We start from the raw sequence: 26339 nt of genomic DNA on the forward strand, positions 1-26339 counted from the left end.
TCTCGGCGTGCTCTCGGGCGCGCGAAGAAGGAAGAGAGCGAGACGTGTGCGGAGCGGAGAGGAGCGTGCGCGGAGGAGGACCCGAGTGCTCTCGTTGACTCTTGGTGGCGGCCAGTTTCAGACTCGGCGCTGGACCGTGAGCCACGCGATCGATCGATCCTCTCCCTCTCGCGAGCAGGTCGCGCGGGCCGCGAGATGTGAAGATCGACGTTCCCGATCCCGATCGTTGTCGTTATCGTTGCCGTCACAGCGTGGACCAGCCGCCGTCACCGCTCTGTTCAATTAGAATGACACCGCGCGCTTCGGCTCGATCCGAAGTGTGCGTGGCCGATCGAGAGGTGACCGTGCACGGTGGGCGCAGCCTGTGAGAGATCGAGATCGAGATCGAGAGCGAGAGCGCGCGACATCCGGAACGGGACCGCTCGCGGAGATCGAATGGGCGCGGTTGGATGGGAGCGTAATACGGGAATGAACCGCTGAATTTTGCTTCGCACAAATTACGAGGAAAGAAGAGATCCGAGAAGAGACGCCGCAAGGTGATCGGAAAGCGCGAGGCCGCACTTGCATGCATTGAAGTCTCCGTTCGGCCCGTCGCGCGTATCGATACGCACGCATTATTCAGCCTTACTCAATCGAATCTATCACAGTTCCGTCGTCCATCATGATTTACCAATCGAACCACCAAGCGCCGACAATGTCGTCCACTAAGAAAACCTCGCCCAGGCCACAACATCGTAACCTGCAGGCGTCCTCGATGAAGTGTGCGAAGGCGAGGCGGCCGAACGATCGGCCGGTCAACGACGAGCGATGTCGGGGTAGGTGCCGAGTGCAGTGGAGCGAGAAACACGTGAAAGAGGGCCTAGTCCTCGTCCAGGAGACGCAGCTCGCTCGGGTGGTGAAGACTGGACCCATCACGGAGCACTACGAAATCGATCCGAAACCGTTCGCGAGGTGAGTCCAATGATTTATCTACGGCCATGCCGGAAATTTTATAACAAATTATGGTTTCCTATGAACAATTTGATTACCTTACGTGTTGTCTTCGTGTTCTCCATTTCGTCGTATCACACAAATTTGAGAAGGGGATTCTTTTCGACTTAACTGAAACGCTTGCGTGAAATACAAGAAAATAAGGTAAGTTTTCGCGAGTGCCATCGCGCCTCGTCCCGAATCGCACCGCGTGCAACGAGCCACGCACGATGATTAATCGCTCTCGGATGCGACGCGCAATTTGTCAAAGAGTTACGCACGGTAGCAATACGCGCAACGATACGTGACGCGCGTCGCGCATTAATCATATTTATTGCCGCGCCGCTAATCGCCGCGCGCGAATTAGGTCCGTAAATGATCGGCCGACGACGAGCGCCCGCATGACGGGGACGTCGGTAATGGGGTGCCGATTGCCCAACGTGTAATCTCGCGCTAATCATTTAATTCCGTGTCGCACGCAAGGCACGTATCGCACGCGCGATATATCCATGGGCGTCGCGCGATCTACCTGCCATTGCGCCACTTTTGTCCCCACCGAGGGAATTGATCGTCAACGATCATTCGCTTCGTTTATTTCTCGAGTGGAATTCACCGGGAAAATTTCTCGGAATCCCCCACCGATCCCGCTGGATAGAGAAGAACAGAAAAGAGAAAACTGTCACTTTGTGAAACGTAATTCGCTCAGCGAGCGTTGATCGCGTGACACTATCGATCGGCCGGTTATCAACCCAAACTGATAGTGCTTTCCTTTTAAGGGGGTATTCTAGTGTAGCATGTCAGAAAAATCGAATTTTTTTTTTGGGCATATTTTGCAAGTATATGGTATGGAAAATATGTCTGCGAGAAGATTTAGCCCGATTCGCAAAATTAACAAAGTAATAGCACCTAATAGAAAATAACCTCTGGCGCGCGCTCGGCGGTTGGACCGCGCGGCACGCAACAGAGCATTGTGCTAGTATTTTAGGTAGGGTCGGAAGATCGTTATTCTTTGAAGGTCGTACATTTGAATTGGAGCCTTTGTATAGTACAGGTTATATAGTACAATGAATCTCTAAGTTCATTGATTTGGACTTTTGCTCCAAAACATCTCCATGCTGGCGTGAAAGTTGTTGAAATAGCAACATTCTTGGCAGTTATAATTTTCAATAAAGGATTTATGCCAATTTTCAAACTTATGAACGTGATGGGAGTTAGTATTGGTCGGCAAGCGGTGATGTACGCAAACTCCCGGAACGAAGCTCGTATCACCCGCTCGGAGCGGCGCTCCACTACCTTCTCTCGAGATCAGAGAATGAATCGCAGGGAAGAGAGATCAGCTCTGCAGGACTTCTACGAACAAGAGGAATGTCCCCTGTATGGCCCTGGACTAGCCGATTGATCGTAAGTAACATTATCTCTATGTAATCAGTATGAAAAACTTTAAACGTGTTTTTCTCGAAACCATGTTTTTCAAATTGGTTCCCATGATATCTCAAAAACCAGTTAATCAATTGACTCAGGCTTTTGCACACATCTTCAGTATATGTGTGGCTATAGCCCCTACCACAATCAAGTCGAAATATTGTTTTTTGGAATTTCTACAGCCCTTCAATGGTGAAAAAAAATGGCACAAATCGAAACTTAATTTTCTCAATGAAGTCATGTTTTAAATTTTCAACATTTTTTTTTCATTCTGGTACCTGCTATAGCCACACTCATACTAATTAAGAATCTCTTTGGTTTTTTTGTTTCAGATGAGCAGAACAGCTGAAATCATGGGAACCATGGACCAACTGTTTTTTTTCATGTTCTTATTTAATATCATGTGCAGCGCTTATTTATAGTTATTGTCTAATACAAAAATTTAGAAACATACACCAAATATGTATGAATAAGCAGGGAAAACCCTGCCTCAAAAAACCTTATACTTTTTTCAAAACAAATTCACCAAAATAGCATACAAATTCCGCTTTTACACTAGAATACCCCCTTAAGAGAGCGAGTGGCGAGAGACTGCACGCGCTCGATCGCGTGGACTCTGGAGCGTTTCATATTCATGGGTATGTTAATGCATCGTTTTAATGGATAGTGTCGGTGCGCGCATTGATAACTCGGTTGCGCGCCCGATACCAAGCGCCGCGATTGCCTTGCAGCGACTTTACATCGCTAATGAGGCTGCTTTTACCTGCTGCTAGTGAGCACAAAGGCCTTTCACACGCGCTCGGCACTGCTACCAGGACAGGTTGTGGATTCTCGCGCTCTCTGTGGAAACGCCCTGATTAACGGAAATCAATGATAAATTGATGATCGGAGCGTAAGCAATTTAACAGATTAACGCGATTCGACAACCAAGGACCGCTCGTGCGATCTCGCGCGAATCGCGCGGCGACGATCCGATCGGCGGAGGCGAGAGAAACGAGAGCGCGTCCCAGGGACGCGATTGCAATGAATTTTCATAAATTATTCTCGGACGACGCGCCCGCGCGCGTTCGCTTTCGATGTCCGGATCGGTCATTACGTGACCGCGATCGCTAAAATCCAATTTTCTATGATTACACTCGGTCCTCCGAGCCCCAGTCCATAATGGCGATACGCTTTATAATCGTTGCGCCGTATATATACAGAGCCGGTATTATCCCGGTAGTCTGGCGTCCCGGCGATTCAATGCGCTCACCGGGCGTGTATGCGCGCTCTTTGATACCTGCGGTAATTACTTTTAGAAGCGAGCCTTGAGCCCCGCTTGAGGTAAAGGGCAGCAAAAATATCGCGTATCGCCCTCTCCGTCCGGCGTTGCTGGCTCCTTTTGTTCCCTCGTCTTCGTCTCGCACGCGCGCTTCTACCGGATCGGATGGCAAGCGAGAAGGAGGAGATGGAAAAGTCCGGGGAAGAGGGGATACCCCGAGCGGCGGCCTTAAAATTGAAATCGATTAAAGTTAATTGCGCGGCGCGCTATCAGATGCTCATTATCCCTTATCTCGCGGCCGCGAAAGGACGCGGCGATGAGTCGCCGATTTGCACGCGAGGCACGTTCACGAGGCGGGAACCCGCTCCGCGCGATCCGCTCGGCCGATCTGCTTTTTCGACTGTTAATCCCCGTGGACACGATCGCGTTCTTCGTGGCGCTTAATCCTTGCGCTTTTAATTGATTATGCTGGCAAACGTCGATTGAGCCGCGCGGTTGCGAAATTCGTTTATTATTTTTCAACCAGGAACACAAGATATTTACGACCTCGATATAGAAAGCTAATGGGACGATATCATCTATGATCGTGTATCTCTCTTTACGGGCACTTGGTCGTTTATGTAACGCACTCTCCCGCGCGCATAAAGGCGGTGGCTTAAATATTTATTTTACGGGTGAAAACGTGAGATACGCATTACGGGCGCAGCCTTGCCGGGCGCCGCTGTGTCGACCTTGTCGAAGAGACGACCGGAATCTTCGACGGCGAGAGTCTTGGCACGACGAAGAGCCCGCGCTCGGGATTGAAAATAATGCTCGACGGCACGTTAGATTCATCGCAATCGCATCGAGTGCCGCGAACAGAATCGTCGGCGAAACAATAGGGCAGTAGCCAGACAACAACAACGGCGAATGAAGCAAACCTGATGAGGCGAAAATCGACGACAAGCGCTGGAGGATTCTGCGAAAATGGAATGTGGGAAATGAGATTGAGTTGATGCCCAGTCTCTGGCCAAGAACACGTTTCCCTCATGTGGCCAATCGATGAAAGGGAATTCGAAGCGGAGCGGTGGCCTCGCGGAAAATTTCGGAGCGCCGAAAGGAGTCTGCGGAGAGAAGAGAGAAGAAACGCGCGACGGAAAGTATTCGAAGTGGTAATGAAGGATGCCAGGAAGGCGGTGGCGTTCGGGCCATCGACTCGCTCACAAGGCCGAAATGAATTCGTCGTGAAAATGTGAAGCCAGTAAAAGCCGAAGCTACGTTGGAACATCCGCATTGTTTCGTGCATCGCGAATAATTTATCTCCGTCAATTTCGACACCCATTTGAATTTAGGAAGACACAAAGCACGATAGTTTAATATTTTTCTCGATGACAAAGGCCTTTTTGGATATTTCTTTTTTTAATATTAGGAAGCACTAATGAAATATCTGTTGGCTCTCTCTTTACAGCGGTCAGTGGGCGAGAGTGTACCGCTGCAGGTCCCGATCGACCGGTATACTTTATGCGGCCAAGTACTCGTCCAGAAACCGATTCAACGCCGACTGCAGCGCGGAATTGAGACACGAAATCGCCCTGTTATCTCTGTGCTCGCAATCGCCGCGTGTCGTTAGGCTGCACGATGTGTACGAAACGCCGAACGAGATCATCATGGTCATGGAATAGTAAGAACTGATCACGTTCTAGCGCATCGTAGATTCCTCTGCAACAATCCCGAGTCGAAATGTTGCGCCTACTTTAATGCTTTTAGCAGTCGTACGAACCTACTTTTAGGAAAATAGAACCTAGAACTCTTACATTGAAACTCAAACTCCTACAAACAGATGTTAAGATGCTATTTTGACCCTGCAACATTCGGCTATAATCTTGATCGTAACCTGCTGTGACGCTCTAGCGGCAAAAAAGGAAATTTCGGACATATTTTAGTGTTAAAGTAGTAGCTAAATAGACGCTGAATAACGCCTCAAATGAAGAATTCGAGGCGTTATTCAGTGTCTATTTAGCTACTACTTTAACACTAAAATATGTCCGAAATTTTGCGCCTACTTTAATGCTTTTAGCAGTCGTACGAACCTACTTTTAGGAAAATAGAACCTAGAACTCTTACATTGAAACTCAAACTCCTACAAACAGATGTTAAGATGCTATTTTGACCCTGCAACATTCGGCTATAATCTTGATCGTAACCTGCTTTGACGCTCTAGCGGCAAAAAAGGAAATTTCGGACATATTTTAGTGTTAAAGTAGTAGCTAAATAGACGCTGAATAACGCCTCAAATGAAGAATTCGAGGCGTTATTCAGTGTCTATTTAGCTACTACTTTAACACTAAAATATGTCCGAAATTTTGCGCCTACTTTAATGCTTTTAGCAGTCGTACGAACCTACTTTTAGGAAAATAGAACCTAGAACTCTTACATTGAAACTCAAACTCCTACAAACAGATGTTAAGATGCTATTTTGACCCTGCGACATTCGGCTATAATTTTGATCGTAACCTGCTGTGACGCTCTAGCGGCAAAAAAGGAAATTTCGGACATATTTTAGTGTTAAAGTAGTAGCTAAATAGACGCTGAATAACGCCTCAAATGAAGAATTCGAGGCGTTATTCAGTGTCTATTTAGCTACTACTTTAACACTAAAATATGTCCGAAATTTTGCGCCTACTTTAATGCTTTTAGCAGTCGTACGAACCTACTTTTAGGAAAATAGAACCTAGAACTCTTACATTGAAACTCAAACTCCTACAAACAGATGTTAAGATGCTATTTTGACCCTGCAACATTCGGCTATAATCTTGATCGTAACCTGCTGTGACGCTCTAGCGGCAAAAAAGGAAATTTCGGACATATTTTAGTGTTAAAGTAGTAGCTAAATAGACGCTGAATAACGCCTCAAATGAAGAATTCGAGGCGTTATTCAGTGTCTATTTAGCTACTACTTTAACACTAAAATATGTCCGAAATTTTGCGCCTACTTTAATGCTTTTAGCAGTCGTACGAACCTACTTTTAGGAAAATAGAACCTAGAACTCTTACATTGAAACTCAAACTCCTACAAACAGATGTTAAGATGCTATTTTGACCCTGCAACATTCGGCTATAATCTTGATCGTAACCTGCTGTGACGCTCTAGCGGCAAAAAAGGAAATTTCGGACATATTTTAGTGTTAAAGTAGTAGCTAAATAGACGCTGAATAACGCCTCAAATGAAGAATTCGAGGCGTTATTCAGCGTCTATGTAGCTACTACTTTAATACTAAAATATGTCCGAAATTTTGCGCCTACTTTAATGCTTTTAGCAGTCGTACGAACCTACTTTTAGGAAAATAGAACCTAGAACTCTTACATTGAAACTCAAACTCCTACAAACAGATGTTAAGATGCTATTTTGACCCTGCAACATTCGGCTATAATCTTGATCGTAACCTGCTTTGACGCTCTAGCGGCAAAAAAGGAAATTTCGGACATATTTTAGTGTTAAAGTAGTAGCTAAATAGACGCTGAATAACGCCTCAAATGAAGAATTCGAGGCGTTATTCAGCGTCTATGTAGCTACTACTTTAATACTAAAATATGTCCGAAATTTTGCGTCTACTTTAATGCTTTTAGCAGTCGTACGAACCTACTTTTAGGAAAATAGAACCTAGAACTCTTACATTGAAACTCAAACTCCTACAAACAGATGTTAAGATGCTATTTTGACCCTGCAACATTCGGCTATAATCTTGATCGTAACCTGCTTTGACGCTCTAGCGGCAAAAAAGGAAATTTCGGACATATTTTAGTGTTAAAGTAGTAGCTAAATAGACGCTGAATAACGCCTCAAATGAAGAATTCGAGGTTCAATGTAGAACTAAAATTTCGACTCGGGATGTAACAATAATTAGTTATTGTTAATGAACAGATGTATTTGTTATAAGTATAATTGATGCTCACCTGGCTTAGCGACGCGATGAGTTCCGAAGCACCATCACCGATTATATCACGGCGATCTTAAGAAACGGCGGTTTCTTTTTCAGCGCGCCCGGAGGCGATCTACAGACGCTCATCGACGGCGATTTGGTGCCCCTCGAAGGTGACGTCGTACACTTTGTGCGGCAACTAGTGGAAGGACTCGCCTACCTCCACGAGAGAAATATCGCCCATTTGGACATCAAGGTAAGTTCGACCCATAAAAGGTCGATGCGAACTTGTCACGCTTCTCTCCGTGTATCCGGATCCCGGAACCGACTTCGCCGCCAGAAATTTCCGACCGTTTTCTCCGCTACGTTTGCGCTACGTGTGACGTTTCTCGATTATTACGTCTCTCGTCGAATCTGTTTCAACGATCCTCATATAATACGTGATCGATCGAGCATGGTGCACGTTGGTACGTGCAGTGTTTGATTGACCAATCGAACGAGCAAATAGAACTGATAGCGGATGGTCGTCAGACCAAACGCGCTCCATTTCATAAAACCGATATAACTATTGGCCATCGATGGAGAAAGAGAAGAGCTTCAATTGCGAGTCAGTTGCGTTGCGAGTCGATCGCGCGATTGGACAACGTTTTGCGGAAACGTTATTTACTCGATGTACGATCGCTGATGTACGATTCTCTCGTCTCGGATTGCCTCCCTGATCGCGAGGCAATTCGAGACGAGAGAAAAATATCGCACCCTCAGAAAGGATTTCTGATAACAAGACGAAAAATATTCTTGACTAATTTAATCGTATTACAAGTATAAAAAATATGAAAATAAAACAATTTTTAATTTAAATCAGTAATTTCTATTCTTCTCTCTCGAATTAAATAAGATTGTCTTACTGTCTTGAGACAAGAGTAACATGTACAAATTTATGGTTATATATTCTTGTATGTAGAATAATTTGATATTAGCGCCACTTTACAGTAGGCTTTGTCGATGTCGACGCATCATTTTCTCACAGTCGCTCGTCGACTCGGCGCTTCTGCGTCCTTTATTCCGATAAAACGGCCAATATTTATGTGTTGCAACCGAAAATCGGAAAAGTGTTTCTGTTATTTAAAATGAATAAGTGCAATACTCTACAAGAAATATTAAAAGATATGGAAATGTAAGTAAGTATATACAATATACTTACTTGAGAAATAAGATTCGAGATAAGACATTTCCATATCTTTTAATATTTCTTGTAGAGTATTGCACTTATTCATTGTAAATAACAGAAACACTTTCCCGATTTTCGATTGCAACACATAAATATTGGCCGTTTTGTGCAGATTCTACAAATTCTCTTAGAAGAATAGAATAAGATGTCTTTTAGATCTTACAATATTCTTAAATGAAGAATATTTTGAACTTGCTACAAATTTGTATCTAAATCCTTCTGAGAAAATGAATGAGATAGCACGAAGATTATTTGAATCTAGATTTTCGAATTTTCTATTCAAGATTAAAATATGCTTCTTTTCAATAATAAATATGATTGTCGCTATAGCGATCTTATTTTATGATAGATTAAAGAGTAATAGCATTAAGTCCAGAAATCTTTTCTGTGGGTGCGGAATCGAATATACCGAGAGGAAGAGAGGGAGAGAAAGACGGAGGCTTCGCCACGTTTGCGAGGCAATTAATCGCATTCGCCTGATGCAGCCGCGCGTGTTATTTGAACGTGTTCGCGGAAACGCGAACTCGCTTTTAAGTATAAGCGTACGGTGGAAAGAAGAACGGGCTGTCGCTTGTCGTCGTGTTCGCCAGTGAACACCAGGACACCAGAATCCGACGATCCCACTGAGCTCTGGCGAAACTTGAGACACCTTCGCCGAGCGCGATGCTCTTCTGCATTTTTTCTTCAAGACGACGGTGTTGATTTCGTTCGGCGTACATCGGCGAAACGGGGCCCGCGACGTATCGCAACATTTTCTACGGTGACGTTACGAGCCGTCGCGTCGTGACGAATTGTTCCACGAATCCTCTTCTGGCAGTCGACACCTCGAGGAGTTCCGTGGAGGTCCGTCAGAATAAAGTGTCTACGAGAGGAACGGAAGCGGCTCATCCCGCACGCGCTTTATTCGTCGAAGTCGACGTCCTTTTCCTTCTTTTCTTTTTTCCGTTTTGCAAATGTCCGGGACTTGTTTGGCCGGCAAACATTTCGGACTGCGCCTCGCATTCGCGTATTTCTTTATTTCGCTCGTAAAACGCGCCAACGGTGCAATTAAGCGCAGACGCGTCGTCGACGCGTATCGTGCGGTCGACATTTACACGCGTCGAGAGGTCGGTCTTTCATCTCCGACGGTCTTCAATCTCGACACATGCATTGTTTTATCGCTGCAGAAAGCGATTTTTTACCGCCGGAGAGCTGCGTAAAAACGTCAGCGGTTTAGAAGTCGCCTGAGTGTTGTGAGAAAAACGTGATTGCTCCTTTCCGCGATGAGAAACGATGTTTCCTCCACACGCATTTGTACGCGTGACAAAACATTTACGACGCCTGCGTCATTATCGTTGCATTAGCATACGCGGCATCGGCGGCATTGTCGCTGATCGAATTGGAAATATACGTCGCGACGAGTTCCACGCGCGTCTTACCATGGACTGGCTAATCGAATTAGAGACGCGAGACGATCCGACACCGACACCGTCGGATTAGCGTATCCGGCGAGGTGAATGCGTGTCACGCGTAATCGCGTGAGTGTTCGCGGAAAAATAAGTCTGCAAGGAGGAGGAGAAGGAGGAGAACACGCGCGTGTGCGCGTGGAGGAGCAAAAGCGGAATCCGCACCGTAAAGTACATTTTGATCCGGCGAGGTCGTCGGTTCGCTCGTTACGGATGGTAGGATTCCCTCTCGTTATCCTCACGAGGAGAGGAACTCGTGAGAGGAGGAGGAGGAGGAGGAAGGAGGAGGAGGTCATCGAGCCTTTAGCGGGCCGAGCAACATCCTCGCGATCGAGGTAGCGGACGGACCTGCCGGTGTCCGTTCGCCAACGTTCGCCTGACACTTTTATCCGCGGTGTGCGCGCGTGCACAGGCTTGGGTCGATTTGCATTACACGGAGCGCGCCGAGTCGCGCGGACAAATCCTCTCCCGAAACAAAGAACCTGCGCCCTCCGCGGAGCGAACGTTGCCGATTAATTAAATTAACCCGGGCCGGATTAATCGCGCGAATTGATCACGATCGATATTTATCGCGCGCGCCGCAACGTGACGCAATAAATTAACTCGGAAACTCCGTGCGCGCAAGTTGCTCAAGTCCGGCCGTTCCGCCTGAGTTATTTCGTAAGCGCTACGCTTGCAAAGCGTTCAACTGCAGCCCGGCGACGCTGAACATTCCGCACGCTCCGTAAACACGCTACCGCCGTATTTGGATGTGCTATAAGTGCATATCTATAGCACGTACGGACGGCCGCGCGTGAATCCTGAAAAGCGAGCCGTCACTCGGTAGCGCTCCGCGTGCGATCTTCTCCCTAAATTTTCCCCCAAAGAGATCCTCACGGAACCAAGGGGTTTCCTCTGTGATCGCCGCGGTCGCCCGCGGACTCTCGCTTCCGCGGGAAAGATCGCGAGGACTCGCAGCTGGGGGGGAAACGAGAAATAAAGCGGAAAGTTCGCGCGCCAGGCTCGCTCCGCAGCAGCGACCACGCCCTTGCTCCTGCGTCGCGCCTGGTGCACTCTCGCTGCATGAATCATCGCCTGGTTCCTATCTCGGGTCGTGGGTACCCCCGTGTCTGGCCACCATAACTGGAGCACCTCCCGATAACCCGAGAATTCCCGCGAAGAGGAAATCGCGACGGCGCGAACGGCGGTCTTTGCGCGCTCCAGGGCATATACAGGGTGTTTCCTCTAACTGTAGCACTTAGAATATCTCTGCTTCCTTTGATGATATGAAAAAAGTCAAAGGACGAACATTGTTCGATTCAAAGAGACTAGTACTCTGGTAAGAAAATTATTTTTTTTAATGTGACCTTTCACAAGATATCAAGGTCATGAACATTTTTTTAAACGAGATGGTATATTTTCCTTAACGAAATGATGTAGCTTGTAAAAAACAAATTCAACCATACAGAATACGTTGACCTTCAAATGACTTTGAACCACAAAAATCACGTTTAGGAAAAGAAACTCTATTTATTGTACGTATAACTACAAAGATATACCTTTTTTACAGATGTTCGAAATGATCACCGTTTACTTCCATACACTTTCGAATTCGATGAATAAACGATTGTTTTACGTTTTTGAGAGATTCCGGAGTAATTGCGGTGCACGCACGCTGAATTCTTTCTCGCATATCTTCAGGTGTTGTCGGAATATCGCGATAAACTTCGTTTTTTAGGTGTCCCCAAAGAAAAACATCAAGAGGCGTAAGATCTGGTGATCGAGCCGGCCAAGAAATTCTTCCACCACGTCCAATCCAGCGATCAGGAAATGATTCGTTGAGTATGTTCCGTGCAAATGAAGTTTATCGCGATATTCCACAAATGGTTCAAAGTCATTTGAAGGTCAACATATTCTGTATGGTTGAATTTGTTTTTTTACAAGCTACATCATTTCGTTAAGGAAAATATACCATCTCATTTAAAAAAATGTTCATGACCTTGATATCTTGTGAAAGGTCACATTAAAAAAAATAATTGTCTTACCAGAGTACTAGTCTCTTTGAATCGAACAATTTTCGTCCTTTGACTTTTTTCATATCATCAAAGGAAGCAGAGATATTCTAAGTGCTACAGTTAGAGGAAACACCCTGTATATGATTATAGTAATATGATCCTGCGCGCAGGATGCATCAGCGGCTCGTACCGGCTCGTAACGATCGAGTGTGATATTTTGCGAGTGCGTTACCTATATCGTATATTATTATATTAGATACTTACGCGCTACTTCAATCTTTTCATAAATAAATATATTGAATAAATACATCGAATATTGAACGATCAGGCGACTTTGACGTATTCGTTGGAGCCCACGCGCCTCTCCGAACAACGTAAAAAGATCTCGCCGATTTGATCATGTGGGACTTGTCAATCGTATCCTTCCGATTGAGAGAGTCCGTGGTCCGCTCATCCAAAATTTACCAATGTCACAACGGAAGAAATTGATTAATAAATTTCCGGAGACTCGTTGTGGAAGCTGCAAAATTCTACAAATGCAATTAATTGAAAAAAGCGAGATATCTTATTTTATTTCATTTCTGATTTCGTCAATCTCATCCGCGCCGAGCATGGCGCGAAATCACATTCGATCTCATTGTGAACTCTGCGCGAGTTCGCGAGCGACTGCTAGCCGGAATGACTCTCGGTTTAATCGTTCCACGAGGAAAAAACCTGTGGAAACTCGACGGAAAAGTAGATCTCTAAAAAAGGCTGCGCGCAACGGGCACAACGAGATGAGTGCGACGCGCCGGTTTGATCGCGAGCGCGATTGCACACCGCATTATTCTTTATAGTCTTCCCACTGGTACGGCCTATTTATCATTCGGCTGCTGCAGCAGCGTGCACGCGTTTCGCGCGCGATATTATTGTGTCATAAAGCCGACGAGAACGCGCGCATGTGCGCAGACAACCACGTAAGAATATTCCCGCCGCATAATGGGCCCCCGTCGACGGAATTACGCATCTCGAGGGCCGGCGATTTATTTTTACGTCTTTTGTCATTATTTATTAGCCAAGCGTGCGCGCGCGCGGCCAAGAGATACTTTGAATATTCAGATATTCGCCTACATGAGAACGTCCAAGGCTCCTCGTGTTGAAGTAACGATGATTCCGAGCGGACAAACGAACGAAACATTCATGATGCTGCATCATCCGTCTTCCGAACGGCATCATCTTCCGTCTCGCATGTCTTTAGAATCGCGCGCGACATGTACTTTCTATTTCCTGTAAAAAAAAGAGACAAGTTTCTTTCAAATTTAATTCTTTATCGTTTCCCATCGCGCCGCGCGCACGCATGCGCACGAGCATCGGCGCGTACTCGCAACCCGTTCGATCGAGCGATAGTCGAGCGGTGAAAGTCGATTCCAGCCCCGAATATGAAAACGAAGCGCGATCCGCGCGATCTAGATTATGTCAGCGATTATAATAGCAGCCTCCACGGACTGATTGAGCGCGACCTTCGTCACGTGCCGGTTACCCGCGATTTATGGTAATCGGACACGTCGGCATGTCTTTGAATTCACGCGAGTCACGGCGCGTTTCGCGATGTAGAATATCCATCGCGATGATCGAAATGCACTTTCATAAATTACTTCCGGATAACGCCGCGCGCGCGCGCGGCTGTTCGATTCTTTTCGCGGCTAATTAACGTGTGTGAAGTTAGCCCCGCACTTTTTGAATTTCATCTTTTTCTTGATTGTGCTGAATTGTGCTACGTTTGTGCCATATTGTGCCGCAAACCGCAGTTCAATATCTCAAACCGTTTTCGAAAAAAAAATAAAAAACGAAAAATTTGGTAGCCCCGCACTTTTCGAATTTTGAATTTTCATTAATTGTGCTGCATTGTGCTCCGTTTGTGCTGTATTGTGCCGCAAACCTCAGTTCAATATCTCAAACCGTTTTCGAAAAAAAAATAAAAAACGAAAAATTTGGTAGCCCCGCACTTTTCGAATTTTGAATTTTCATTAATTGTGCTGCATTGTGCTCCGTTTGTGCTGTATTGTGCCGCAAACCTCAGTTCAATATCTCAAACCGTTTTCGAAAAAAAAATAAAATGAAAAATTTGGTAGCCCTGCACTTTCTCGCGATTAAGCTCAAATTTTTTTCCAAATTGGCGTTGACTTGTACCGTGTTGTGCCGTTGGAAAAATTTGAATATTTCATTCTGTTTCGATAAAAAAAATTCATAAAGATAGATTAAAAAAACATATAAAATCACATTGCAAGGCAAATATATAATTTCTGCGAGTTGTGCTGAGTTGTACTACTCATTCTCTACGAGAGACATGCATAAAAATCGGAAATTAATTTGAGAGTCGATAATTATTAATGAAAAAGGGGTGGGGGTGAATAAAAAATTTGACATTTTCGAATTTTTTCCACTTGTGCCGGATTGTGCTAGAGTAGCACAAATTTTTCAAGTGACAAAATTTCCTCAGACCGCTAGATATCGCAGTACAGAGAAAGTTAGGACTGAAGTGTAACGGTTTTTTAGGAATCGAAAATTTCAAACTCTTATAACTTACGAACGGCGAACGATAATCGAATTCTGCGAGTTGTGCTGGATTGTGCTACTCAAAATCTACGAAACACATGCATAAGAAGCGTGGATTATCGTGAAGATTAGTCAAAGTTATCCAAAAAATGGTGTTGGCGAAATAAAAATTTGACATTTTCGAATTTTTTTCGGTTATACCAGATTGCGATCGACGAGCACAACAACTTTTTCTAATGACACAATTTCGTCAGATTACTGGATTTTGCAAAACAGTCGCTGATAGGAACTTAAGGTTTAGGAATAGAAAAATGCAAAACTCCATACCGTTCAAACCATGGTACATAATCGAATTTAGTAAATTGTGCTGAATTATGCTAGTCAAGAAAAATGAACGACTATCGAAAGTAGTAGGTAAAATGGAAAGAGATTGATAAAAAAGTCAGCAAAATTCGAAAAGTGCGGGGCTACCAAATTTTTCGTTTTTTATTTTTTTTCGAAAACGGTTTGAGATATTGAACTGCGGTTTGCGGCACAATATGGCACAAACGTAGCACAATTCAGCACAATCAAGAAAAAGATGAAATTCAAAAAGTGCGGGGCTAACTTCACACACGTGCTAATTATCTCCCTCTCGTCGGATCAGTTGGCGCGATCGCAGCCGGAGCCGGCACGAATATGACCGTTATAGCCGGCGCCAGGATGGTATTTACATTAGCAGAGACAGACGCCGCCATTCACCGGCTCGTATCGCAAAAACGCGTCGAAAACGCGACGACGAGTCGCCGACGACGAGCCGCGCTCTCGTTCTCGTTTGCGAAACGTTTGCTGCCCTCTCCATCCTTCGCCCTCTCGCCTCCGACCCCGAACCGAGCATGCAGATCGAGATAAAGAGACGATTACCGGTGAGAGAGAACCGCGGAAGAGGATACGTGCGAGGATAACTCCACTGTGCACTCGCGAAATGGATATCGCTCGTAATATCGCGGTGCTTCCGCGATCTAAATAGTCGCGCGTACACCGAAATCCCATCGGACGCCGGGCCGGATATCGGACTCGTTGTAAACCGATACCGAGATGGCTTCCTCGCGCCGTTAATATGCCGGCGCGCGCCTTATCGCGCGCGGCCACGCGGAAGACCGATTGTATCTCGCTGGTTATGGTGGCGATAAAACCATCGACGGACTGCGCTAAGATACGGATGCGCTCTCACGGGAACGTCCGCTCCGCGCGGAGTACGAAGAGTCAGCGATTTTTCCGAGACGATGCGCTCGCTAGCTAAAAGCTCTTCCTTTTCATTTTTGCAGCCGCAGAATCTCGTGATGATGGGCTCCTTCCCGGACTGCGACGTTAAGCTGTGCGACTTCGAGATCTCGAGAGTGATCCTCGAGGGCACCGAAGTGCGGGAGATCCTCGGCACGCCGGATTACGTCGGTGAGTGACCCACTTTCCTGCACGGAGGGAATTCTTCTGGGAGATATCAGTATTCTATTAGGAGTGTGATTTAGTTTTGAGGGTTTTGCAACAGATGGCTGTAGTGTCAGTTTATTCCAATAGCTGTTTTCGATAACTGTTGTTTCTTACAGTGTTGACATTTAGTAGCATTATAGCAATAGATGCAATAACAGTCGTGTTTATATCATCGTAAAAATGGAACTTCCGAAAGCTCTTTAGCATTTTCGACATGCGTTGCTTTTGTTTTTTAATAAAAAAAAAACTGCCGCTGAGGGTTATAGAATTCTTGTCGAAACTTATGGTGATTCTGCCCCATCAATTAAGACGTGTGAATACTGGTTTAGACGCTTTAAAAGTGGTCATACTGATGTGAAGGACAAAGAACGCTCGGGACAACCAAGAAAGCTTGAAAATGCAGATTTGCAAGCATTATTGGACGAAAATCCAACACAATCCACTTCAGAACTTGCCAGAGCATTAAATGTTGATCGTACAACAGTTACCAAACATTTACATGAAATGGGAAAAATTCAGAAAGAAGGGAAATGGGTTCGACATCAATTATCGGAAAGTGCCATTGCGAACCGGTTGAACATTTGCATTTCGTTGATCGCCAGGCAAAAAAAGAAGAGTCCTTTGTCTCGGATTGTTACTGGGGATGAAAAGTGGATCTGTTTTGATAATCCGAAACGCAGAAAATCATGGGTGGATCCAGGCGAACCATCAACATCCAACTCCGAGACGCAATATTCACGGTTCAAAAGTAATGCTCCGTATTTGGTGGGATAGTGTACTATGAGCTGTTAAATCCGCATGAGACTGTCACGGCTGATCGTTATCGACACCAATTGTACAAGTTGAAGCAAGCATTGGACCAAAAACTACCACCAATTGCGAGTAAACGATGGAAAGTGATTCTTCTTCGTGACAACGCTCGACCTCACGTTGCGTTATCAGTGAAACAAACACTATTAGAGCTTGAATGGGAAGTCTTACCGCACCCCGCGTATTCTCCGGACACTGCTCCATGCGATTATTATTTGTTCCGGTCGATGCAACACGCTTTAGAGGATACACACTTTCATAATTTGGAAGAAGTGCGAAAATTCGTCGACGAATGGATCAACTGAAAAGAAGAGTCATTTTATCGTGGTGGAATCCATCTCTTGCCAGAGCTTTAAATGTTGATCGTACAACAGTTACCAAACATTTACATGAAATGGGAAAAATTCAGAAAGAAGGGAAATGAGTTCGACATCAATTATCGGAAAGTGCCATTGCGAACCGGTTGAACATTTGCATTTCGTTGATCGCCAGGCAAAAAAAGAAGAGTCCTTTGTATCGGATTGTTACTGGGGATGAAAAGTGGATCTGTTTTGATAATCCGAAACGCAGAAAATCATGGGTGGATCCAGGCGAACCATCAACATCCAACTCCGAGACGCAATATTCACGGTTCAAAAGTAATGCTCCGTATTTGGTGGGATAGTGTACTATGAGCTGTTAAATCCGCATGAGACTGTCACGGCTGATCGTTATCGACACCAATTGTACAAGTCGAAGCAAGCATTGGACCAAAAACGACCACCAATCGCGAGTAAACGACGGAAAGTGATTCTTCTTCGTGACAACGCTCGACCTCACGTTGCGTTATCAGTGAAACAAACACTATTAGAGCTTGAATGGGAAGTCTTACCGCACCCCGCGTATTCTCCGGACACTGCTCCATGCGATTATTATTTGTTCCGGTCGATGCAACACGCTTTAGAGGATACACACTTTTATAATTTGGAAGAAGTGCGAAAATTCGTCGACGAATGGATCAACTGAAAAGAAGAGTCATTTTATCGTGGTGGAATCCATCTCTTGCCAGAGCATTAAATGTTGATCGTACAACAGTTACCAAACATTTACATGAAATGGGAAAAATTCAGAAAGAAGGGAAATGGGTTCGACATCAATTATCGGAAAGTGCCATTGCGAACCGGTTGAACATTTGCATTTCGTTGATCGCCAGGCAAAAAAAGAAGAGTCCTTTGTCTCGGATTGTTACTGGGGATGAAAAGTGGATCTGTTTTGATAATCCGAAACGCAGAAAATCATGGGTGGATCCAGGCGAACCATCAACATCCAACTCCGAGACGCAATATTCACGGTTCAAAAGTAATGCTCCGTATTTGGTGGGATAGTGTACTATGAGCTGTTAAATCCGCATGAGACTGTCACGGCTGATCGTTATCGACACCAATTGTACAAGTTGAAGCAAGCATTGGACCAAAAACTACCACCAATTGCGAGTAAACGATGGAAAGTGATTCTTCTTCGTGACAACGCTCGACCTCACGTTGCGTTATCAGTGAAACAAACACTATTAGAGCTTGAATGGGAAGTCTTACCGCACCCCGCGTATTCTCCGGACACTGCTCCATGCGATTATTATTTGTTCCGGTCGATGCAACACGCTTTAGAGGATACACACTTTCATAATTTGGAAGAAGTGCGAAAATTCGTCGACGAATGGATCAACTGAAAAGAAGAGTCATTTTATCGTGGTGGAATCCATCTCTTGCCAGAGCTTTAAATGTTGATCGTACAACAGTTACCAAACATTTACATGAAATGGGAAAAATTCAGAAAGAAGGGAAATGAGTTCGACATCAATTATCGGAAAGTGCCATTGCGAACCGGTTGAACATTTGCATTTCGTTGATCGCCAGGCAAAAAAAGAAGAGTCCTTTGTATCGGATTGTTACTGGGGATGAAAAGTGGATCTGTTTTGATAATCCGAAACGCAGAAAATCATGGGTGGATCCAGGCGAACCATCAACATCCAACTCCGAGACGCAATATTCACGGTTCAAAAGTAATGCTCCGTATTTGGTGGGATAGTGTACTATGAGCTGTTAAATCCGCATGAGACTGTCACGGCTGATCGTTATCGACACCAATTGTACAAGTCGAAGCAAGCATTGGACCAAAAACGACCACCAATCGCGAGTAAACGACGGAAAGTGATTCTTCTTCGTGACAACGCTCGACCTCACGTTGCGTTATCAGTGAAACAAACACTATTAGAGCTTGAATGGGAAGTCTTACCGCACCCCGCGTATTCTCCGGACACTGCTCCATGCGATTATTATTTGTTCCGGTCGATGCAACACGCTTTAGAGGATACACACTTTCATAATTTGGAAGAAGTGCGAAAATTCGTCGACGAATGGATCAACTGAAAAGAAGAGTCATTTTATCGTGGTGGAATCCATCTCTTGCCAGAGCATTAAATGTTGATCGTACAACAGTTACCAAACATTTACATGAAATGGGAAAAATTCAGAAAGAAGGGAAATGAGTTCGACATCAATTATCGGAAAGTGCCATTGCGAACCGGTTGAACATTTGCATTTCGTTGATCGCCAGGCAAAAAAAGAAGAGTCCTTTGTCTCGGATTGTTACTGGGGATGAAAAGTGGATCTGTTTTGATAATCCGAAACGCAGAAAATCATGGGTGGATCCAGGCGAACCATCAACATCCAACTCCGAGACGCAATATTCACGGTTCAAAAGTAATGCTCCGTATTTGGTGGGATAGTGTACTATGAGCTGTTAAATCCGCATGAGACCGTCACGGCTGATCGTTATCGACACCAATTGTACAAGTCGAAGCAAGCATTGGACCAAAAACGACCACCAATTGCGAGTAAACGACGGAAAGTGATTCTTCTTCGTGACAACGCTCGACCTCACGTTGCGTTATCAGTGAAACAAACACTATTAGAGCTTGAATGGGAAGTCTTACCGCACCCCGCGTATTCTCCGGACACTGCTCCATGCGATTATTATTTGTTCCGGTCGATGCAACACGCTTTAGAGGATACACACTTTCATAATTTGGAAGAAGTGCGAAAATTCGTCGACGAATGGATCAACTGAAAAGAAGAGTCATTTTATCGTGGTGGAATCCATCTCTTGCCAGAGCATTAAATGTTGATCGTACAACAGTTACCAAACATTTACATGAAATGGGAAAAATTCAGAAAGAAGGGAAATGAGTTCGACATCAATTATCGGAAAGTGCCATTGCGAACCGGTTGAACATTTGCATTTCGTTGATCGCCAGGCAAAAAAAGAAGAGTCCTTTGTATCGGATTGTTACTGGGGATGAAAAGTGGATCTGTTTTGATAATCCGAAACGCAGAAAATCATGGGTGGATCCAGGCGAACCATCAACATCCAACTCCGAGACGCAATATTCACGGTTCAAAAGTAATGCTCCGTATTTGGTGGGATAGTGTACTATGAGCTGTTAAATCCGCATGAGACCGTCACGGCTGATCGTTATCGACACCAATTGTACAAGTCGAAGCAAGCATTGGACCAAAAACGACCACCAATTGCGAGTAAACGACGGAAAGTGATTCTTCTTCGTGACAACGCTCGACCTCACGTTGCGTTATCAGTGAAACAAACACTATTAGAGCTTGAATGGGAAGTCTTACCGCACCCCGCGTATTCTCCAGACCAATGAGCAATCTCCATGCGATTATTATTTGTTCCGGTCGATGCAACACGCTTTAGAGGATACACACTTTCATAATTTGGAAGAAGTGCGAAAATTCGTCGACGAATGGATCAACTGAAAAGAAGAGTCATTTTATCGTGGTGGAATTCATCTCTTGCCAGAAAGAAGGGAAAAAGTTATAGAAAAGGAAGGAAAATATTTTGATTAAGGTATTCATTCATTATCATATTTAAATACATGCGTTTTTGAGCAAAAAAACCCTCAAAACTAAATCACACCCCTAATATTAATAAACTTAAGCGCACGAAATCGCAAAAGTTTAACGCGAGTCCCCTTCGCAACAACTCGGAGCACGCCCGCGGTGCGGCCGCGGGATGGCCGCATGCGAGCGACCCGCTTGACAAACTTTTTTAATCAGGAGCAAAAATATAAATTGTACCGCATTACGGGTGTCGAGATAGCGCGTACCGGACATTACTTCAAGGAGTCAAGGGGGCTCGTCCCCAGGTGGTGCGTCCGCGCTTTGGTCCTCCGCCGCACGGCTTAATTGCTACCGATCATTATCTGACCTTCTCTAATTGGCGATCAACGTGGCGGTGAGATCGCAAGTATAATCGATATTAATTGACACGTTAGCCTCATTGCCTGGCGAGAGTAGACGCGCGCCCTTAATAAAGCCAGAGGGGGGCCCCCAGCTACGTGATGGTAGTGGTGCACACACATCACGTGCGTGCATGACGGGCCTCGCGCGGTAATGACGTCGGTCACTTCAAATCGTGCCGTTTCCAGGCAAGGTAATCGGCGCGTCGTGGCCTTTACGTCGCCGGAACGAAATAAATAACAAAGTCGGACAGCCAATGAATTAACGTCCCCTCTTTGTGCAATTTCTCCCCATCTCGCTCCTTTTCGTCGGTCTTCTCGCAAAAATTGAGATCTCGCACGAATCGTGCTTCTTTTTCGTCGGACTGTCACAAGCCCAAATATGATTTGCAATTTAAGCAACGTTCTCGCGACTCTCGCCGAAAATGATTCGCCAATTAATCATCAACCGACTCGGCGTCGGGTCCCGACCCGCCCACCGATCCTCTCAGCCTGCTACCAGCGAAAATGTCAGGCAGCAACGAGACGTCGGAGGTGGTACCGTTACGCCCGTTAAAAAAGGAGTGCTCTAAATCCGCTCGAACAGGTCAGAATGACGGGCTACCTGCTGCGCGAGTTAATTGATGCGTGCTACCGCGCACGATCGCGCATACTGCCCATGAAATAATAGGATCGGTCGCGTTAAGACGACGGCCAGCTAAGATCGACATCATCGTCGGCCGAGGTAATCTTCGACGTACCTGGAACAGTTATTGCAATCGTGTTTCTCCGCTCCGGTGGACGCGCCAGGAATTTTATGGGCTCGCTCGATACGGTCAAATCGTAAGGATTACAATGACGAGTTTAACGACGGCGTATTAAAGTCTGCGCGTTTTCCGCGGCTCGACATTGCTTCGACTCTTCGACGCCGAGTCGGCGAGGACGCGCGCGTGGGCGCCCACGCGTCCTCTTCGATTTTCGTGAATAAATACGAATGACGCGCGAGTGACATCACGTGCGAGGTCAGTGGACATGAAATGACGTCGGAGGACGGGCGGAGACGAACCGCGGGGGACCATCGCACGTGATACCTCGATATTGCATCTCCATATACCGAATCGTGTTTACGTTTCTCTCTTTCAGCGCCCGAGATACTGCATTATGAGCCGATCACGCTGGCAGCTGACATGTGGTAAGACCGGACGCGCGTTTCGTTGTCCCTGAGAAGCGTCCGCACGTCGGGTTTCCCTCACTCTGCAAAATGTTTCAGGTCGCTCGGGGTCACGACCTACGTGCTGCTGACGGGCTTTTCGCCGTTCGGTGGAGAGACCGATCAGGAAACCTTCCAAAACATATCCCTCGGCGAAGTGGACTTCCCCGAAGAGCTGTTCGAGGACGTTTCGGCGCAGGCGAAGGACTTCGTCGCGAAGCTCTTAGTGCTGGACCCGAGGTAATTGTTGTTTGTCGCGCTCGGATTTTTCAGGAATTAATTTCACCAGAGATTAATCGTTCTTGTTTTCTTCATTCAGTGCACGAATGACCGCGAAGCAATGCCTGCGCCACGATTGGCTGCGCGGCGCCCCGACGCAGGCGTCGCCGCACCTACGGAGATACTTGTCCAAGTCGAGAGAAGTCCTGTTGGAGCGCGTCGTCAGTCGGGAGAACCTGAGGAGAGCCGCGCTGATAAGCCAGACGACCAGCCAAGCGAATCTCTGTCAAGCGGACGTCCACGGCGATCAGAATCGTCATCAGCAGCATCTACAGAATTGCCTGCAGGACTGCCTGCTGAGCCAAAGCGAAATGTGCTTGAGCAATCGCTTGACGGGCAGCCACGCGAGTCTGGCGGGCAGCGAGGGTTTCCCGAGTCCGGCGGACTCTCAAGCCAGCCTCAACTCTTCCAGGACAAGCCTGAGCTGCACGAGCCAGAGCTGCTTGCTGAACCAGGAACAGACGCAGGGACTGCTGAGTAAGGCTCAGAGCCGATCCCAGGCGAACCTGAATCAGGGCCTGAGCCGTGGCATACTCTCGCGAATACGTAGTCTGAATCGTGTCCAGTCACAGGCGTGTCTGTTAAACGGATCCTCGGCGGTGGTGGGCCGGGCTGGCGCCGCTACTACGTTGAACCCTGTCATCAGCAAGTCTCGCGAGAAACTGTATGGCCTGCGGTCCCTGTCCAAGTCCCAAGGCGTCCTAGATATCTACAGGAGTCTGGAATGCTTGAAAAGACGAAGGAAGAGCTACCAGCGCGCAACAACTGAGGACCTGCTGCCGATCTTCAAACAACTCGACGCCGAGATCACGTCCTCCAGACTTGCGATCTCGATCAATGACGATCACACAATCGCTGACGCAAAGTCAGAAATCGGTGCGGCGTCCGAGAAAACTGAGCACGAAGTCGATCGGAACGTGCCAACGATTTCATCAGACAACACAAAGACATCGGGTAATCTTAACGGTAATTGCGATGACTCGCGCGTTGCATCGAATGGCTCGAAACGCGAAACGAAGAACGTGGAGCCACTGCAGATTCCAAAAAAGCACACCTCGGGATCCGAAGAGAATCTAGATTCTCTCAAGTCCGTCGAATCGGACACCTTGACGGAGGATTCCGACGAGATGGTGGTGAGCAATGCCCGACAGCCCGGTGACGCGGACAAACGACCTTGTGAACGCCAACATTCTGACGTTTCCAGCCGTTCTAACAATTCGGCAGCGTCCGATGATAAAGAGGATCGTTCGACGGAGTCAGAGAACGAGGAGCCCAAATACACTGTAGCGCAGCTGGTCTCCGCATTCAACAAACATCAAGAGGTAGCCTCGAAGACGAGCCTGGAGGCCATCATGTCCGCGAGGAGGATCAACGAAATAGTGTTCCCGACTGGCACAAAGGCGCTGCGTCTCTTTATTCCGGACATCAACATCACAGAAAGCAAGATCATCAGGCGAAAAACGAGTTACAAGCCACGGAAGAATTGGGAGGAGCTGCGAAAGCGCAATGAGAAGAACGAAGGCGTGTTGAAGAACCTCGACAACGATTCCGGCAACGAAGATGATGATGATGACGAGGATGAGACTCGGAGCAAAGTGAGAGATAATCCCTCGCGGTACGAACAGGATTCTATCAGGAACGCTGAAGATAACGCTAATGATGTTTCACAGGAGTCGATCTGCCAGGAAAAAGACACGAGTTTATCCCTGGATCGGTGGCCGCTCTTGCAACCTGGAGAGAGCAATGGACAGTCCATTTTCGTGGACAACGCGAATACGTCAGACAACCTCGATACCAGAATAGACGAGAAGTATAAACAGTGCGTGAAAGGTGCAATGTCCGGCAAAACAGAAATGCCCGAAGCCAAGAACCAAAAGTATTCAAAGCTGTTCGAGACGCAGTCGAAGATTACCGCCCCTGTTCGCCAAAAGGAGAGATTACCCAATTACATTTATCCGGACATAACTTCCGCAGCCAGAGACGATAATCACGAAGCGGCTAAGAAGACGTCCGTTGCCACGACCAACGGAAGAAGCGAGTCTAGGACGCCTAAGCTCGAGCGAACCAAGTCAAGTTTCGTCGCTGACGCGACCGCGAACGTGAATCTCAAAGACATTCTGCAGCGAATTGATGGTTCGCAGAGCACTCCCAAAGAGAATCTGGAGAACTTGAGGAAGAGGACATCAATCGCGAAGATCATCCTGAACGACAATCTTGTCCACGACAGTCAAGACGGCTCCGGCGGCTGCAGAGCGAATTCCCACGCGAAGGGCGAGTCGCCCTTAACCGACAGTCAGTCGGAGGAGCGAGCAAAACTGGTGATACCACCGTCCTTCGTCCGATCTTCCTCTTTATCCAGCGATAGCAGCTGTCCCACGCCGTCTAGCGTGCAGTCCGACATAAACGTGTCATGGGAGGACGTCCAGACTGTCGCACGCTCCAGCATGCCTCTAGAAAAGGAAGACGTTGGCAAGACTACGAAGAAGAGTGACCTACAGCACACGTCCAGCGAGGGAAGAAACAGGCAGTGCACGGAGGACCGCAAGATCTGGGGACGAATCTGTACCGGCTCCTATACCAGAGCCATGGAGAAGTTTAGCGGTAAAAATATGGACACCAACAAAAAATCACAGAGTTCAACCATCGCGCAACAAACGGAGAAGAGTAGAAGAAAGAGCAGTCCTGCCATGCCGCAATACGTAAATCTCAATTAAGAATCGGTCATCGTTCGAGACGTATACGCTATACTTTCCCAGATAGCCAAGTCTGCCGAAAGCAGATGATGCTAACTATCTGCTATCAACTATTGCCAGCCAAAAGACAACAAATTTGATACAGAAGTGGTTGTTAACGATTAATTCGACAAATTGGTGCCAGAAATGTAACAGAGCTTGCTCACAAAATCTAAGAACAGATTGGCGGCAGAAACCGAGCAGAATCTGCAAACATGGCTTGAAGTCGGATTGTCGACAGAAATCGAGCAAGATTTGCGCACGCGGAATCTAACGGCAGATTGGCAGCAGAAACCGCGCAAGATCTGCGCGCGCGGAATCTAACGGCAGATTGGCAGCAGAAACCGAACAGGATCCGCAGCTTTTGACAGTATTCAAATTTACACGGCTATGAATATGTGTTTTCGCTCCACACCGCTATGCGGTGCACGCGTCGAGTTCTTACTCGATGTTAAGATTTAGCCTAACAGTTATACAAGTTAATATACGCGCCTTGGCATAATATTAATTTTTCTGAAAATTTTTGCACTTGCGGCACAGAGGCTCCCATGGACAACGTCCATGTAGTTCACGCACGCCACGAGCAATCTGAAGTTCGAAAGCAAAATTCGGACTTCAGATTAGAATAAATTAACAACAAGAGAGAGATTATGCAACGAACTGTCAGAAAGACACATCAAGCCAAATGTACTTTAATTTAACAAACAAACAAATGCGTTCTTTTAACAATTTATAGTGTGTTAAAAGTAAACACATGCTTTAATATATCGTAAATATGAATGGCCAAAAGCTGCAGATTCTGTTCGGTTTCT

At 46.3% G+C, this 26339-nt stretch overlaps 1 protein-coding gene across 1 annotated transcript; it reads left to right on the forward strand.

Annotated features, from left to right (window-relative positions):
- Positions 1-45: 45 nt before the first annotated feature.
- Positions 46-25619, forward strand: LOC105277274 (probable serine/threonine-protein kinase MARK-C). Its single transcript, XM_011335519.2, has 7 exons — positions 46-951; positions 5100-5312; positions 7669-7807; positions 16061-16187; positions 22450-22498; positions 22577-22756; positions 22836-25619. The coding sequence occupies exons 1-7, from the start codon at positions 662-664 to the stop codon at positions 25507-25509; spliced, it is 3672 nt and encodes a 1223-aa protein (XP_011333821.1). The 5' UTR covers positions 46-661; the 3' UTR covers positions 25510-25619.
- Positions 25620-26339: the final 720 nt, after the last annotated feature.

Source organism: Ooceraea biroi, chromosome 10 (genome assembly GCF_003672135.1).
Source record: "Ooceraea biroi isolate clonal line C1 chromosome 10, Obir_v5.4, whole genome shotgun sequence".
Classification (NCBI taxonomy): domain Eukaryota; kingdom Metazoa; phylum Arthropoda; class Insecta; order Hymenoptera; family Formicidae; genus Ooceraea; species Ooceraea biroi.